This window comes from Papilio machaon, chromosome 13 (assembly GCF_912999745.1).
Source record: "Papilio machaon chromosome 13, ilPapMach1.1, whole genome shotgun sequence".
NCBI classification, from domain to species: Eukaryota; Metazoa; Arthropoda; class Insecta; order Lepidoptera; family Papilionidae; genus Papilio; species Papilio machaon.
Window position 1 is genome coordinate 1,218,812 of NC_059998.1, and position 19,076 is coordinate 1,237,887.

At 33.5% G+C, this 19,076-nt stretch overlaps 1 protein-coding gene across 2 annotated transcripts; it reads left to right on the forward strand.

The window, feature by feature from the left end:
- The first annotated feature begins 394 nt into the window (after positions 1-394).
- Positions 395-18,451, forward strand: LOC106712163 (atrial natriuretic peptide receptor 2). 2 transcript variants are annotated; one of them, XM_045680632.1, is made up of 10 exons: positions 395-428; positions 1,755-1,868; positions 4,638-4,862; positions 5,016-5,159; positions 6,019-6,148; positions 15,720-15,961; positions 16,058-16,152; positions 16,386-16,604; positions 17,639-17,730; positions 18,270-18,451. In XM_045680632.1, exons 2-10 carry the CDS (start codon positions 1,786-1,788, stop codon positions 18,393-18,395), a joined length of 1,356 nt encoding a protein of 451 aa, XP_045536588.1. In that variant the 5' UTR covers positions 395-428; positions 1,755-1,785; the 3' UTR covers positions 18,396-18,451. The 2 variants fall into 2 exon arrangements, with proteins under 2 accessions (XP_045536588.1, XP_045536589.1); XM_045680633.1 differs by lacking the exon at positions 395-428 and having other exon boundaries at positions 1,798-2,006.
- The last annotated feature ends 625 nt before the right edge of the window (positions 18,452-19,076 follow it).

Here is a 19,076-nt window from a genome sequence, read left to right on the forward strand (position 1 = left end):
GTAATCGTAGTTAGTTCTGTCAGAAAATATACTTAAACTTGTAAAGACACGTAACAGAAGACAGTCTCACTTTAACCGATATGTTTTCGACAAAGATCCAGTGCAACTATTTTGAAATTAACAGTAGAAGCAGTGGATATTCGTCGCATTAAGGTTGGTTAAGTGACAAAAAGGTGTGTGACGTCAATCCTATGACGTATATAAGTAGGTCATCAAGTGACCTTGCGTACCGCTACGTAAACGCTATGACCTCATGAGTTGAATGACTTGAATATTAATGTGTATTGCCGTAAATAGATTAAGCATTGAGTAACCGTGTGTTCCCACTGATGAATTCACACGTACTCTGATTATGTTACCATTGTACACTTTTTTTTATTTTCAACAGAGAATTTGTTTTCACGCAGCAACTCTAGGAAGAGCGTGCAGTAAGTTTTTTCTACAACTCATAACTGTAATAAATTAAATAGTTCTTATTGTTAATAAAATTTAACACTTTCCCTTACATATTAAGAGCAAAAGACTTTAAAATTGACAAGATTGTGACAACTTGTTTGGAATTTTCTTGAATTAGGATTAAAGGTTGATTGTATAAAACAAACATGATGTAAAATCAGTCAAAATAGATACTTTTAATTAGAGATTACTGCTGAAACAGTCGTTTAAAAATGAAGTATGTTTTTTTTTTCATTAAGAATGAAAGAGTTTTGGTACGAAAGTATTGGCAGTAGTATAATTACTTAAACTTGACATCTTTGAATCGAAATGTTAAAAACCCAAGAAATATAAATTGCATATTCGAATTTCAAATTATGTAAAATATATAACTAACCAGATTTTACCCGCGACTTCGTCTGCGCGGAATAAAGAAAAGTTGTAACTTATCTGTTATTTAAGACAGTAATCTATCTTTGTCCCTTTTATCCAGATCCGTTAAGCCCTTTCGAACTAACAAACATCCATCCATCAAAATTTTCACATTCATAACATTAGTAAGAAGTAAGGATTCACTAATATCTATAAACATTAATGTGGGTTTCGAATGCCGCACTGTGATAATTCTATTGATATGTCGTCATCCCTTACATTATCTTTGAAAGAACAGAGCCCACGATATCTTAATATATATAAATCTCGTGTCACAATGTTTGTCCTCAATGGACTCCTAAACCACTTAATCGATTATAATAAAATTCGCACACCATGTGCAGTTCGATCCAACTTGAGAGATAGGATAGTTTAAATCTCAAATTATAGTCGCAATTTTAATTTATTGCTAATTATTTGTCTGTTATTATTTGACAGTCACAATTATCTGTTAACTCCAAATGATTCTAACAGATGTCGATACCTTTCGACTGGGTTGAGTAAGTAATCAATAGATTGCGCTGCTATGGTAAATCTACGAACCGCGCGGACAGAGTCACGGCCGACAGCTAGTACGTTAATAAAAGTGTAACTGCTGTCGAAACCCATAGTTGTTATGTCCATGTAATGATTAACCTCAACCAATATCAAGTCAGCTAAGAATAGTTTAGCCTTATGATATAATTTGTTACGCAATGATTTACGAAGATACGTAACATGATGGAATTTTATTTCCAACATTGTCACCTTACCTTGTTCTAGGCACTACTTACGTTTTCCTCTACACTATTTCTAATTGATTCTGAGTCACAACTAATTTATTCACGCAAATCGATGATTTTGCTTTAGTCATAACTCAGTTTTACCGTAATCTTTCTTTATTTTAGGGATCACCAACAATACATTCCCTTCAAGAGGATGTCGGTCTACGAGCAGATTAATTCTGTTCTCTTACTCTATATGACAAGGAATATCAAATCAACAGTATCTCCGTTGTGGCGGTAAGAATATTTATAACTAAGTAAATATATTTTGGTCTCCAGTTCCAAGTCCCGGACTAGGTCGAGGTGGCGTGGGACCGCAAAAGGAGACTTATTGTCGGAGGCTAAGGACCACTTTGGAACGCCACATTCTCCTTGGTTAGTTTGGAAACTAATTCAAATTAATAAGACCCCAAGACCCTGAAGAAAGAGTAATCAAATTCTAAATGTCACTTCTACATTTGTATAATCTAAGAGAGTGGATAATTGTTTTAGAGACTCAGGGTAAAGAAATGTACCTGTTGTTTTATCTCGAAAATAAAGTAAAGGTCGCAAATTGGTAGTATACGGAACATGGAGGAGTTGAGAAATAAATTATTAATGAGCATCTTAAATGCAAAAGGATCTTTATTTACGCCGTGACGTAAATATATACTTTGTAACTGTACATAATTGTTATATCCGTAATGGTACATAAGCCACGTAAGATGGTTTCTTGGTATTTATGAGAATTGACAGATAAAATAAATATTTAAGGGATAGGAATATGAGGAGAGAATGTTGTGAATGAACACAAGAAAATTATTGTCATAAAATATGTTACTGTCATTAATTAAGTAATGATTTTGTAAAATAAATAATTACCTTTAATAGCATTAATATGCTTGCGGTTTTAAACGTCGTGAGTCATTCTCTGTTACCAGTTTTGTTTGCTCTTGGTATTCATCTGGTACAACTACAGTTATTCGGACAGTCACCTCACACAACTGCCTTATATTCGACCTTCATATTTAAATAATTGAGATGAATTTGTTGATTAAATAATTTGAATAATAATAATTATATGAAGGTTGTTTAGCAAGGTTGTTACTCAGACGCATCGATTTTGATTCAATTTTGATAACCTAAATAATTTTAAAAGTACAGTAAGCTCTTAATAAGCTTTTTCGCGTGAGAAAACGGTTTTTTGCAGTCGAATATTATAAGTTAAATGCAAATTTCTATTAAGATATTTTTATAGCATTTATTTAAAAATATACACAAATAAAATCAGGCACATGACAATAAATTAAAATGACATGACATAAAATGGACCACTTTTTTGCCACCTTACAAATTTAGCCGCATTCGCAAATGTCAATTTGCTAAATTGAACTATTTTCAAGCCTGAATTAAGCTTATCCCAGAATGAGAAGACAAGCTGGAGAAGTACCTGATAGTGACGTTCTTTCTTAAACAATATTATAAGTTTCCATTGCCAAACTTTCATATAAAATGATATATCAGTTTTATAAAGAAGGAATAACATCTATCTATATATATAAAAGAAAGTCGTGTTAGTTACACTATTTATAACTCAAGAACGGCTGAATCGATTTGACTGAAAATTGGTGGGCAGGTAGCTTAGAACCAGGAAACGGACATAGGATAATTTTTATCCCGTTTTCTATTTTTTATTCCGCGCGGACGGAGTCACGGGTAAAAGCTAGTATATGATATTTATACAGTATGATATTCATATGATATACAGTATGTTTTGAAGGAATGTTTCCAGCATAGGATCTCACGAATAATCTTCGTGTAACTTTGTATATATAGTAGGTATTTGTTATTCATTTATAATCTTGTTAAAAAATATTAATTCGATATGATACGAAAGACACCTTGTATAATCTATTAGTAATATAAAAATTCAAACATTAAGGGAAATAGAGACTTAGTCAACAATGAGTCGGTCACCAATTATTTTGCGGTCACTCGACCTCAAGATCGGGACACATAAAATGTATGTTAATTATTAAATTTCACTGAGGAATGTGTTAGAATCTTCCTGTTCGGTTCATATCTGATGAGTCAAAAGGCGTGCTCGCGGCGTCCGATACTTTTCTTAAAGTTGTGACTCATGCACTGCACAGCCTTAGTGTTGCATTTTTATTTTATGCTGCATACTTTTGATAATTACACGATAAAAGTATGACAACTTTGTTAAATTAGTATCGTTATTAACTTATTATAATATACGAATCACAAATTTCCCTCAAAATAAAGGGGAAAATTTACAAAACTATCGTAAGACCTGTCATCATGTATGGATGTTGGGCTGTTAAGGGACGGATGAAAAGAGAGTATATGTGGCGGAAATGCGAATGTTAAGATGGATGTGTGGTGTAACAAGAGTGGATAGGATACGAAATGAGTATATTAGAGGAAGTCTGAAAGTAACACCGGTAGTAGAAAAATTGAGAAGTAAAAGGTTAGCGTGGTATGGGCATGTTATGAGGAGGGAAGAATCGCATGTGGCAAGGAGAACGTTAAGTATGAGTGTGGAGGGGTACACCGGTAGAGGGAAGCCTAGGAAGGGATGGATGGATTGCATGAAAGATGACGTGATCAAGAAGGGGGTAACAATGGAGATGACGGCAGACAGATTCATTTGGAGGACGGAAACCTGGTGCACCAACCCTACGTAGGTGGGACAAGGTCAAGGAGATGATGAGTATCGTTATTAACTTGCTAAGATTTATACCTATATTAGGTTTTCATAATGATAATTTTTAAAGCCAGCAGTAGATAGTTAAAAAGACATTTCAACAATTCTTTCATTTAAATAGTTATTAATATCCTTGTACTCGTATACTTTCTATGACTGCAATATTGTCTTGCCTTGACTGTGGCTTTTTGATAATCAAATTTACTTATAGATTTTATACATTGATATTAAAATTCACTCGAGCATCGCCATTATGAAAAAATTAGTTACCAAAAATTAAATATAATTTATGTTTTCAGGCAACTTTCAGCTGGTTCAGAGTTGTTGAGAGCAATGGAGGAACTGTCTTTAGTCCTGATGCTATCCATCTATGCGTCCACCGCGGAGAAGTTGGACATGCAGATGGTTGCTGAGATGCTGGTACATCTGGCGTCAGGAAAGGACCACATGCAGACAGTCACACAATATCTGGAACTGGAGAGTCTAATGGAGGAGGTGAAGATGATGGAAAATGTTGGCTTAATGTAAGTAGTCAAAGAATTTATTTTGCTTCCCACTACGAAACAAAATTAGGTAGAAAATAAACGTCCTTAGATTGTACATTAGGTGTGTATAGTATACCAAGAATATAAACATTCTTTATAATGTGCAATGACAATTAACATTTATATTTTCAGTTTCAATAACACTGAGGCACTTCATCTCAACGGTAACGTGACCATTGACAGTGTCAGACAGTGGGCGATAAGCAATAAGGATAGCGCGGAGAATTCTTTAAGAGATTTAAAAAAAATACAACAAGTTCTCTGGAACGTTATCAGGTACACTGCCTTTCATACATAATGGCGGCTCGCAATTTCGCACGAAACGCTGCGCACAATATAATTTAGGTAACGGCGGTCATAAAGAGATGCCAGGGTAGTTTACCCGTGAACGCTTTCCTTCACCCGCAGTGGAATGTCCTCAGATATCGCAGACATGGGCTCGTACTTAACCACGAGTCGAGTAAAGTTTGAATCTTATAATGATTTCGATTTATTTTTCAACCAACATGAAGTATTTTACCGATTCCATTATTTTAAAAAGAGCAAGCAAAATAAAAAATAAAAAAGACAAAGAAGAGATAGAGAGGATAGGAATTAGACAGTAGTATACTATATGTATTATGACTCCAATATTTAATAACTTGCAGATCTTGCCGAGGTAGTTAAATCCAAAACTATATTTTCTTAGCTTGGGTAAATCCGTGACTAATTGAACCCTTATAGTTATTATTTATTAATACTGTTTGGGTTTTCCAATTTGTTGTTTAATATTACGCATACTGACCTATTTTAAGAGGACTCACATTCTTGAAGTCATGGAATTTGTATATCGGTTTTTTACGAGTACTTACATGTATTATGCCTTTATTACTCAAAGTTCTTTAGAATACAGTGAGTTGTTAATGAATAGCGGTAATTTAAAATTATTTTGGAAACGTCGCCTTCTACGGTCAGATTTTCATCGATGCGTAACATGTTATGTAACATTGTATTGTATTTCTAGTAACATAAGGCCGCCGTACACGGATAACTTTAAGCAGTTAGGGTGCTGTCGGAATAATTTTTTATTGGCGACAACAAGCCGCTGAAAGCTTTAATTAATGACATAATGAGACTTGGGATGATTTGTTTGTAGAGCATCGGCAAGTCACGAAGTATGGTCGGCTCGAAGAACTCTTGGTATCGGTGTGGCAGTTCTGATCGTAGTCCTGCTGGCCTCGCCCATACTCATCCTACTTCTCAGGCATACGATATGGACTATCCAGGTACGTTAATATTAGAGCGATGCCACACGTGCATAAGTGCCAGCTACAGCTGTACAAACTAAACGGTCGTGTGGCATTACTGTTAGAATTTCTGTGCTAGGAAATATATCATGATAATAATAAAAAATTGAGCGTCGGTAGTCACCCCTGACTTGGGTCGGCTCCGAGCCCCATACTGGGGACGTATAGTGAGCTGATGATGATAAAAAATTACGAGATATGTCTCTCTCTCTCTGCACATCGTTTCCTCACTCCTGAGGGTCGTGAACTCTCCTCTTGACCATCTCGCGAAGGGTGGTACTCCACTCTGTGCGGTTCTCGGCGATGTGGATGGCATTATGTATGCTGAACTTCTACTAATATTATAAATGCGAATGTTTAGATGTATATATGGATGATTTTTTGTTGCTACGTATCTCCAAAACGGCTTAACGGATCTTGATGAAATTTGGCACACATGTAGGACATCGTCTGAAAGAACGCATAGGCTACTCTTAACACTAATCAAGTTTTTTTTTAATTCCCCGCGGACCGAGTCGCGGGCGATAGCTAGTAGTTTTACATATTTGTTTTTCTAGTAGCTATATCGCTAATCGAGTGTTACTTTGGCTGGATCTCTACTAACGGGTAATAATGCACTAATTATACGTTTAAATAATATCACATTTATAATTGAAAATATATAATTAAAATTGTAAGCGAAAATCTTCTTTCTTCCTCAATTTGATTTTTTAATCTTCAAATTATGTTTCCTTATCCGTTTGTTGTATTCCTGAGTTTTCATACGTTTGTTGAATTCGAACAGGAAATGTGTTTGTCAACTTTCTCTTTGTAACTGAAAGAAAAAAATATACATGTTTATCATTACAATTCTATTATTCAAAATTATAACGTTTTGTCTGAAGTTTTCAATGATAATGAAAGGGATCTACCATCATCTAAACGATTAAGAAACTATGCAAAATTAAATTTGGTGTTAAGATTATGTCCACTGAAAAATAAATTACATTAGTACACGACAAAGGTGCGAAAAGATTATTTTAATTATGAACTCAGTTATTTTGGCTTATTTTTGGTAATTTAGTTTGCTCACCTTTCACAAGGAATACATCCACCGGCGTAGACTCTTTTGAAATTCTGTGGGCATTTATTAACAGTTATAGCAGCACGTTTGACTAGACTCTTTCTAGCCAACTCTGGATATTGCGTTAAAGTATTTATGAATCCAAGTGATTCGCCATTTCTTAGATTTGGTAAGTCAGAAGTGATAAGTTTAAAAGACGAACACAATATTAACGAACAAGACAAGATTAACAGTATTTGTTTATAAATTGCCATTTTTACTGCACGTCTAGCGAACACGACTGCTGAACACTTACTAAATCCGTTCCAAAACACCCCGAGGAAAGCAGTAAAAAGAATAAAGCAATAATGATTCACTCTCGACGTATTTTGACTATAAATGGTTTCATTTAATATCTTAGTTTTTTTTGGAATCGCACGATAGTAGCCAGCAATAGTCCGCAGTGAGTCGCGTAGTTGACTAAGCTCTAGTCACCCCCTAACTTAGAATATGCTCGAGTGCCTCCGTGTGAAAAAGCTGACGACAACGACTGTAATGGAAATGTAGACTAGAATAATTATTATTTATCTACATCAACCTTCTAGATTTATCTTATTAATGTTTTGTTGGAGCACCTTGACGAGGTTTAAATTAAACATTGGAAATACATCCAATTTTGTTTTACCCGACTGACTGAAGAATATATTTTTTCATAGACAATGGTCGTGAAACCGTATAGCAAGGTTTGTCAAACTTTTAACTACAAGAATCTGTTTTAAAGTTCCCAAATGGCAGCAAACCTCTTTAGTAACAAATTGAAGCCCCGAAATAAAACTAAAATTGACTGTGGAAATAAAAGGGTTTTTCATCTGATAAAAGGAAACTAATGCCCTGTCAAAAGAAATACCTTATCTTTATATTTAACTTGTTTCTTGTCACAAATTGGGTCAATTCTAGGAGTAATTTTGGACAATTTCAACTTTACTTTTGACTCCGTATCAAGTTTAAAACATTTATAAAGTAGTGTGACTTTTACCGCGTTAATATTATTTGATGTTTCTTCAAAATTAACACATTTTCTGTACTATATGTAGAAAAATATTTAAATTTCCTTCAGAATTTCCATTGAATGCTGACGGTACAAGTTTTTGTATGTTGAAACACTTACTTTTCTACCGTCCAGTACAGGAAAAATAAAAAAGAAACATGGAAGTTGCGAAGTTTTATTTATAAAAACACAATTATATACATATTGTAAATCTAATATATAAAATTCTCGTGTCACGGGTTTCGAACTTGAACTCCTCCGAAACGGCTTGACCGATTCTCATGAAATTTTGTGAGCATATCCATTAGGTCTGAGAATCGGCCAACATCTATTTTTTCATACCTCCCCCCATTTTTTTTAACTGCGCGTGGATGGAGTCGCGGGCGACAGCTAGTTACAGAATATAAATCGGAGATATACATACAATATCAAATAGAAAAATTAAAATTTTTGAAGATTTGACTAGAGTTTTGAAGCGCCAATACTTAGCCACATTGGGTTCGAATTTGATAACATAAAAAAGTGTCAATCTCTAAAGATGAAATAACAAGTGCTACTCATACGTATATTTGCAAGTCAGATTTATTGTTAAAGTTTATATTTTATGTAACAAGGTAATAATAATTACATAATATTATTAATACAAAATATTTTAACACGCACGAGTACGATTACATATATTACAATGGCAACATTGATTTTTTTAAATTTTAGTCAATACGACTTTCTGATCCTAACACGAACTCTAGGAATAGAAAATGTAATACAAAAAGTAACATAAAATGTAAAAAAAAAAATGTTTATTTACACATGTAGGTAAATATTTTTATTTATATAAACACAAATAATAGATATATAATGAAAAAACACATCGTGATTAACGTACAATCATATCCTAGAAGTTGCCAATGCGTGACATGGCTTATATATTTCATTGAAAAATAAATTAAATATGGCAAGTTTGATGTAATATATCCGTTATCTTTCTAATAGGTACAATAATAATATATATCTTTCGATCGTAATTTTAATTTACTCTGTGAATTTAATTTTTAAATTACTTACTTAGAAAACTATTTATCTTTGTAATATTATCAATGCGAATGTTTAGATGGATGGATGGATGGATGATTGGTACAAGTTATCTCTATTATCTAAGTACTTATATATCTATTTTTACTGCCCATAACAATTAAAGCTGGCTTCCTTTTGCCACACTTTGTGCCTTGTATGTGTATGTTTTTTCTTTTTTGATTGTATTTTTTTATTGAGTGGTAATAAATGTTTTTTCTTTCTTTCTTTCTTTCTTTCTAAAGGTTGAAATCCCTAAGAGGTATGTCAGCATTGTTCCAAATTGAAATCCATCACTACCCCTTTGGGAGTGAAAATAGTATCTATTTTTTTTTTCAGTTTTCATTTCTCAATTGGCGTATTAGCGTAAACATATATGACGTATATGATTTAAATGTTGATGTAATGTGATTGCAAAGTTTGATAGTTTTGTTTAAACGTCTTCGATTAGCTGATGATGATGTAGTCGATGTTTCATGTTCAATATTGGAGGAGAATTGTCAAGAATTTTTCTGTTGACCTACCATAAATATTTCGTAATAATTGCCTTCGTACTTTCGTCGTCAATTATCTCAAAATAAGTATGAGATTTTTGGTGTAGTTTACAATCTAAAGGAGCTACACAAATTTTAATACAAATTTTCCTGATGACGTACAATGGCGATTGTCACAAATATTCGTTCTAGGCCTAGGTCACTGCACTGATGTAACATTTTAAAGTAGATCCCTTTCGTTGTCGTCAGCGCCATCTTTTTGTTGATAGTTAAAACTTGATCTAACTTATAAATAAACGATCAGTCTTTAATTTGTAATACAATCTATTTGGTATTCTATCAACATGACTCTCCTGTTCGCGCTTCGTACCTGAAAACAGAAAAAAAACGTTTAACATTAAATAAAAAACAAAGTTTAATATATCATTATTGTTTTTAGCGATTCAACTGAGACTATTATATAAATTGAATTGAGATCAGAGTGTATAGTGCGAGTTCAATACTAATGTACGCTAACGCCATCTATTAATTAATGAGAAAAACTCGCACTAGAAATAGACATGGGGGAATTCCCTGTTCAGGGAAGACGAAGAAATGTTTTGTTCGCAATGACAATCATTCAATTTTTATTCAATTAACGTTCATCTCTACTTATACATGTTTTTCTGAATTTATTTTCCTTATCTTATTTAATACATGCACGACGTATTTTAATGTACGTACAATGAAATAAAAACCTATTGTCACAAAGTAAATGTTTTCTAAACTCTATTATTTCAGAGAGTAAAGCTGTTGCTTGTTTGTTTTAGCGCAGTGAATGAAATATTCATTTTGACATGATGTAATCGCTTTCATCAACTGCATAATAAAGAAAACTATGCTTAACTTATTATATGTCTAAGATAGAACAGAATATGGTACTTGTATGGTACAGTATGATATGGCATTGTTACTTACAAAGTTTCACTACATCGTACAAACAAAGTAATGTTTACGAATTATCACCACACTCCGTTCTATTGCGATATATTTATAAATACAAGTAGGGTTGCCAGGTCGCCAAACCTATTAGCCGGACAGACCAGCCAGTTTGGTCGGATATTTGGGTAGAAAGGTCGGACACCCTGTATTATTTAGAATTTTGTCTCAGTATTAATAGGTACACTCTCGTTTATGAAATGTAAAAAGCCTAACAAAAGCCGGACAACTCGGACACCGTTTATTTTGGCCGGATACGCAATCAAAAAGCCTACCTATTAGGCTTTATTCGGATGCCTGGTAACGCTAACCACACTCCGTTCTCCACTACTTCGGACGACAACGGACAGCTAAGAATATAAAAATCTTAGTTTAAATCTTTCTAACTTGTGTTCAAAAATAATATAAAGCGAAAGTTATAAAATATGTGGGAAAGTGTAATCTTATTAGATTAAGTATGTTGCGACCTAAAATTTTGATCGTGTGAGTCATTTTCTTTCTATTTAGATAATATGTTAACTTATCGATAATTTACGATGGCGCCGATACTCGGCAAATATTTGAAAGATTAGAAGCCCGATTACGACATACAAATGTGATTCATCACCGTCTTATTCCGTCTTCAATTTCCATGTTAATATTACAATAGTTTTACTTAAAATGTTTGATCTTATGTTTTTTTAATTTACTCGTAAACATGTATTTCTTTCTTTACAATCTTACTAATATTATAAATGCTAATTTTTAGTTTTTACATGGATGGATGGATGTTTGTTAGAAGGTATCTCCGAAACAGGTCAACGGATCTTGATGAAATTTAGCAACGATGTAGAACATAGTCTGGAAGAACACATAGGCTATTTATTATGTTTGTTTTTAATTCCGCGCGGATGGAGTCGTGGGCGACAGCTAGTAGAATAGATAAATCCGTCAAGAATAATTATTATCGTAGAAAAAAAAGCCACTTTGTGTTCTTGACCTTTTATGTCTAATTCAAGGTGACACATATTAGCGATCACGACGCGATCTTGAAGATGTTCTACAAACAAACTGACAAAAAACGTGTGCAAAAGGCGCGATTTTATAAAAACAACTCATTAAGTATTACCCCGTTTACATTACTCATCTTGAAAATACAATATTTTTTGTGTATATAACTGCGATTGTTCGGTTTCGTCTCTCTTAAATCTTTAGCATATATATTTTTACAGTGGTAGAGTCCGTAACTGTTGCACGAATGGCCCACTCAACCGGTGCAATACCACGACCATATAGAAGACAGGTGTGAAATGGAAAAGTTTTGCGTTTTGTTCAATGAGTTTGTATGGCAGCGGTAAAATCCTAGTCAAGTAGTATACGCAATTCATTTGTTTACCGTCATATGCCTTTATAACAATAACACAAGCCTTGTTTTATTGCTACCATCTTCCATAAAAACAGAGTTTTTCAGAGTTTTTTATATCTAAAGGTGACAAAAAGTGAACGGCCACCTGAATTCTCCGAAAGAGCGAAGCGACCGCTGTCCATAGACATCCACAATTTCAGATGCGTTGCCTACCTTTAATAGACGAAGAAGGGGACGGACACAAAGTTAATAATTTCCTTCCTCCTCCCCTTCCTATCCTTAGGCTTTTTGTCTGAAGGTTCCATGTCGTATCAGCTTACCGCACCGCAGGTGACAGATTTGATTCCAAGGCAATTTTGTAGGACAGGAAGATGTGTTAAAAACTGCGATTGTAGAATGCCAACCGTTAAGATTGTGTGGAAGGAATTTTAATTGTTTTGTCTTAACTTATCCTTTAACTGTACGTGTCAATGTTTATTTGATTACCTTTTAACTTCACTAGGCTAGAAACGGCGGCCCGTGCCGATTTTCTTTTACGGGTCGCCGTTGACTCTAGTATATCTAAATATTATTTAGTTGTACAATGTTTGGTTTAAATGTCTTTGCACAATGTCTACGTTATCTTTATTGTCATTTTATTTTAAGTCTGTAATTGGAAGTCGCACAAACGAAGAGACATTGTTTAAATATAAATTTCAATTTATATGACACAAAAGTATTCGAGATTTAGTCCTGACATTCCCTAACTGTATGTGACAAGGAATAACATATGAATTAAAAGAATAGGTCATCGGATGCTCAATTAAATTAAAGCCTAGAAACATACTGACGTCGGTTTTTCAAAGATCAATTAATTTGATTTAAACATCGTCCTGTCAGTCCCAATAACAAATGAGCATTGTAATCTTTACACAGTACAGTAGTAAAGATCAAGTTTTTTTTAAGATCTTGGGTTCAATCCCCTTAAATTCAAGTCATTCAACCTTTAAGCTTAGTCGGTATTTGGATATAAAGAATTTTATTAAGTTGAAATTACTTGACAATTTGTTTAAAAACAAAAAAAATCTAAGTTGAAAAATTAAAAAAAAACTACTTCTTGATTGTGGTCGTGAGTTTTAATTATCGTAAAAAGTAGGGTAAATTAAATACTTACAAATCACATCTCATACAAGTTATGGGTGGCGGCAATCTTTTATAGCCTATAGGACATCTGTTATACACTATAGCACTACGTTTAACTCTCACTGGTATCAACCACTTTATATCTTCACTTAATTCCTTTAAAGGGTCACTCCTTAAACTAGGAATGTCGAAAGTTGATTTAGAATCGACAAGTTGGAGTAGTAAAATGACTGCGAACGCTTGTATGACTAATTTATTCGCCTTCATGGTTAACGTCCGATCAGTTCGAGAGATGAAGTGATACTGAGCCTTCAGCTATGCAATGTTTTCTGGTACAAGGTGTATTGGAAGAAATTGCGCGTAAGTAAATCAATTTATAGCCTCATATGACTCAGAGGTAGGTTTAGATTTTAATATGTGCAGCCTTTCCGTTGGTATTATCTGGCCGTTGCTGACAACTTTTTTATTAAATATATCTATATATATAAAAGAAAGTCGTGTTAGTTACACTATTTATAACTCAAGAACGGCTGAATTGATTTGACTGAAAATTGGTGGGCAGGTAGCTTAGAACCAGGACACGGACATAGGATAATTTTTACCCCGTTTTCTATTTTTTTTCCGCGCGGACGGAGTCGCGGGTAAAAGCTAGTAATATATATTTCATTATATTTTGTATGACTTACATAATTACTAGTTCACATTCTCCCCATTCATACATTACTATGTTTTTTAACCTAACTTCTTACTTAATATTAATATTATAAATGCGAAAGTTTAGATGGATGTATGTTTGTTAGACGGTATTCCCGGAACGGAGCAACGGATCTTGAGGAATTTGACATAGATGTGAAATATATAGTCTGGAAGAACACATAGGATACTAAATTATTAGGTATTTTTGACGGAAGCGCTATCAAAAGATATTAATTTATATGTTTTTAATACATGTTCAAAATTATATTAATTTCAGAGAGGAGAGAGAGTCAAAATTCTAGATCCAGAAAAATATAGTCAAAACAATGGTATAATCTCCGAAATACGTAATAAAATAAAATATTTAAACGCCCTAAAAGACATTAATTTTGAATCTATAGTACAGACTAATATTACAACAAAAAGAAAGTAAAAGTTAAAATCGCTATTGTATTTTGACATCTGTTGTTAACTTTACGAAATTCACGTCATAATTATTATTTAGTTAACACGCATCTGTTTCAATAAAACTATAGAAAGGCGGAGTTATTGACATTTCCTAAAGACCTTGATGTAGTATGAAAACAAGTCGCTATAAATTATATTATTTACTAGCATTTGCAGGCGACTTTATCCTCGGGGAATAAAAAAATATAGTAATAAATATAGCTTATGTATTCCGTGTAGCTTCCCTAAAGTGGTACAGTAATTTCGGAGCCTATTCAATGGAAACAAACAAATCTTTCCCCTTTATAATAGTATATATATAGTATATAGTAGTATAGTATAGAGTATGAATTAAATAATTTAGTAGTGACTATGTGAGCATGACTTGAACTAGGACATGACAATTTTAGAACATCCTGTTATAATAGGAAGGAAGAATAGAGCAAATAGTCAATGACACTTCATTGACTATTCACTAATAAGTGAACGGATTTGTTGGTACGAGTAGGTGGCCAAGGCGAACGTTATTTTTTTACCGATCGGGTTTGATACGTTTAAAGAATGTTGTATTGCCAGGTGAACTTTTGATATTTTTAATGTTTAAATTGTATTCCAACAAAATGAAAAAAACATTGATTGCTAAATGCCAAATGTTTAATTATTTTAGTTTTAAAAATAACGAGATTCTAAAAAAACCATTCTCCTGAGCCATTCCTCTGCCTAAAAAACATATTGTCTAAGAAGTAATGACACGTGTCTCGAGCTTATGTTATCACGCTCGAGATTTTACTTATTTGAATTTCTAGATGATAACGTCTTTTTGATTTGTGGCTTCTTTAATAAGCTTATGTCTACTTCAGATAATTTCGTGACGTATTACTTGCACCAATAAACAGATAAAGTGCAAGGCATACTAGGTTTCAATATTTTAAGGCATAGGATTTTGATAAAATGGAAATATCCGATGGAAAAATCAAGGGAACACTTTTACAAGCACTACGTAAATATCTGAACTTTTTTTCATTTCTAGAAATGTGTTGTGAAGGTATTATAATTTCGGTACAAACAATGATCCCAAAAATGTTGGCTTTTACGCTATTTTAGGGCTATTTTAGGGTCGGACGTTAAATGATAAAGTAAGATTGACAAAACAAAATCAAGCGAAAGTAAGAGGCAATAGTAATGCTATTTCAACGTTTATTGATGAGTGACGTGCCATTTAACGTGTTCTTTCCCTTAGTGTCATAGGTCTATAGCCAATCAGTTTTTTTTTATTAACCAATAGTATGATGATGTATCTTTTTCAGACATTTACAGAGTCAATAGAGCTGAGCAATCAGCGTTTGGTAGCTGAGAAGAGAAAGAGTGATGTTCTTTTGTCTCGTATGCTGCCTATGGCTGTGATAAGGAGGCTCCGAGCTCAGAGAACGGTGCCCGCAGAATCCTTTGATGCGGTCACAATTTTCTTCAGTGATATTGTCGGCTTCACTAACATATCTGCTACCAGTACACCCATTGAGGTTATTAATATGTTAAATATGTTGTACAGGTGGGTCATAAATGTTTTATTCTCACGACGAATAGCAAACATGTAATACTGTATTTAGTATTGGAGTTAAAACTGATATATCCATTAAAATTACAGGTTGTTCGATGAAAAAATAATTCAATACGATGTATACAAAGTGGAGACTATTGGCGACGCTTATATGGTCGTATCTGGTTTGCCTCAGAGAAATGGTAAGAAATCATTGTGCGCATGACAAGGTTCAAATGTTAAGGTCGCTCACTGTTAGCTGTAAGTCTGTATAGATGGTTGTCAGGCCTTCTGCGGTTGGTAGAAAGTGCTGTAGTGGTGTGCACCGCTCTTGACTTCCTTACATCCCTCCTATAACCTTAAGCGCGAAGTCTTGGGTAAAATTGTAAGCCTACATGAAATGTAGATGGCAATATATATGTTTGTTTTGGTTTAGGCAATCGACATGCATCAGAGATAGCGGATATGTCACTGTCGTTGATGCGTGGTTTGGAAGGGGCAAGGGTACCGCATCGACCTGAAGAGTTGCTGAGAATCAGAGCGGGCATCAACACGGGGCCGTGTGTGGCCGGCGTGGTCGGCACAACTATGCCGAGGTACTGTCTCTTCGGAGACACTATTAATACAGCTAGCAGAATGGAGAGCACGGGTGAAGGTGTGTATTAGAATATTTTCTTTAAATAGTATAAATCATGGCTTGTCCAGTCCGTTTTTTAATTCAACTAGATTCATTTAGTATTGACCAATATTGTCTATACACATAAAGTAAATTTATAAAACGTTTACCAAATTTGCACCAACCAACCATTAAACTCTGCACCAATTCGTAGCTGTATAGTGTATGTTTTTTTGTCAAGACTCTTTACTTTTTTATACATTATGTCATCTTTATTTCGTCTACAATTTAATCTATAACGGAAATATTATCAATACCCTCTTGATATTTTTGATGTGTAACATACAGGATGTTTTATCGAATAAGTTGATTTAGTGATTCATGATTGATAAATGGTCTTTTAATAGATATGCAGTTAACATAACGCCGTTTATGATGGATTACACACGTATAACCGATAGCGAAGGGTAGCAAATTGTGGAATTTACCGTTAAATTTGACGTAAACATTTTTTAAATAGTAATATCTATATCTATATATATAAAAGAAAGTCGTGTTAGTTATACTATTTATAACTCAAGAACGGCTGAATCGATTTAACCGAAAATTGGTGGGCAAGTAGCTTAGAACCAGGAAACGGACATAGGATAATTTTTACCCCGTTTTCTATTTTTTATTTCGCGCGGACGTAGTCGCTAGTATACAATAAACAAATATATGTATTTTTGATCGAGCGCTTCATTGAAAGTATTTTATGTTCGAAGAGACATGCTAGCAACAACAAATGAGTTCTTATTTATGTTGGATAAGGAAAGGGATGGATAAGAAAATAGAGAAGAAAGAAGGCCATTTGACAAAGCTTAGAGGGTAAATTCCCATTGTGACGATTGAGTCCATAGAATAAATAAAAAATTACCATTAGACTGATTGATCGGTAGACTGATCAGCCTAAGGGGAACTACCAGCTTTGTGCTAGTTATGGGACATATTCTAACCCTACATATCTCGTATTTCAAACAAAGGTAATGTCAACATCACTTACAATATTTAAATTTGATGTAAACCTGTTACAGCAATGAAAATACACATTTCTCAAACAACAAAACACGCCTTGGACTCTATTGGGAAATACGAAACTGAATCCAGAGGAATCATTGACATACCGGTAAAATACCTTCTATATACTACTAAATTATTATACTCGTACATACTTTCTATTTTCAAATTGTTTTAAGTTTATCTTTACATAATCTATGTTTTGTTAGTGATAGTAGACGCCGCATTAATTGTTTATTTTGCGCGGCTTCTGTCTAACAGAATACGCCAGTGTTGATGTTCCGCAATATTATTTCATAATTCTGACGCATATTGCCTGTTTCACACAAGGACAGGACAGTGAGGTAGAGTCGTAGGACAGTGCAACACTGAGACAGAACAGCTCCTTTCACAAAGTTACATATTATATTATAAATATTTGACAAGCACGTGAAATATCGAACGTTAGTAATTTTTATACATTTTTTTTCCTTAATAAAAATTTATTTTGTCAAATGAGGCAGTATAAAACTGTACTGCGTGTGTATGGTGTGAGTTTAAACAATGGTGGTAGTACTGCATTGTGTTGCTGCTCTTTCCCACTCCTCATAGTTTTGTCCTTTTATAAAACTAATATTATGGTAGTTAATTTTGTACTGCACTTTACAGGGCAAAGGAGCGATGGAGACATTCTGGCTGTTAGGCAAGATTGGAGGTCTGCCACAGGAGAGTCCACGATGCATGCGACTTCATGACTATGACCAGAATATACTAGAAATGCTCATTAAATCTTAATAAATTATTTTAGTATAAGTATTAAAGAAAAAGTAATAGTGCCAAGAATAGTATCATTAATGTAAGACTCGATTTTATTAAATAAATATTAAATCATTATTTGGTTAAGTTTTTAACATACGTAAACGAACACGTAACATAAGCGTTTAGTTATGTAACATTTGAAAACAAAGTACAGTGTGTTCTAATTTTTGGCAACCACAATATTTAAAAAGAATATAATATGCTAAAGAATTCATTGTCAATCATAAGACATACATAATAAGGGTTTCAGAATTAAAGAACCGATTTTATGGGTCATTTATTGCACTACATTTGACTAGAGACGGTGACATTACAAAATTTAAACACTCACTTATTCTAAAAAATATAATTTACAAGTCACATTTTAATAATATCGTAAATCTAATATTATAATGCAAAAAAACCATCAACTGTTTTAACGCACTATCCCACTATTGTAGTTTAAAGAACCATAATTTTAGGAACATCAAAACTATTAAATAGTTAACAAATAAATTTTAGGTTTATCAAAAATTCAAGTAAATCAAAAAGCAAGATTTCTAACGCAATCATTAATTTTTGTATTTTTGATCCTACGACTAACTTATAATTAAAATTATCTATAAATTTTAAGTGCAAATTTGCAAAACAGCGACATGTCAAGTAAAGTTATCTACT

Excerpts from the sequence above, each read along its gene's own strand:
- LOC106712163 (XM_045680632.1), top strand. The coding sequence starts at position 1,786 with ATGTCGGTCTACGAGCAGATTAATTCTGTTCTCTTACTCTATATGACA. Across the intron at positions 4,863-5,015 it reads ATGGAAAATGTTGGCTTAAT|TTTCAATAACACTGAGGCAC; the intron begins GTAAGTAGTCAA and ends TTATATTTTCAG. Across the intron at positions 15,962-16,057 it reads ATGTTAAATATGTTGTACAG|GTTGTTCGATGAAAAAATAA; the intron begins GTGGGTCATAAA and ends TTAAAATTACAG.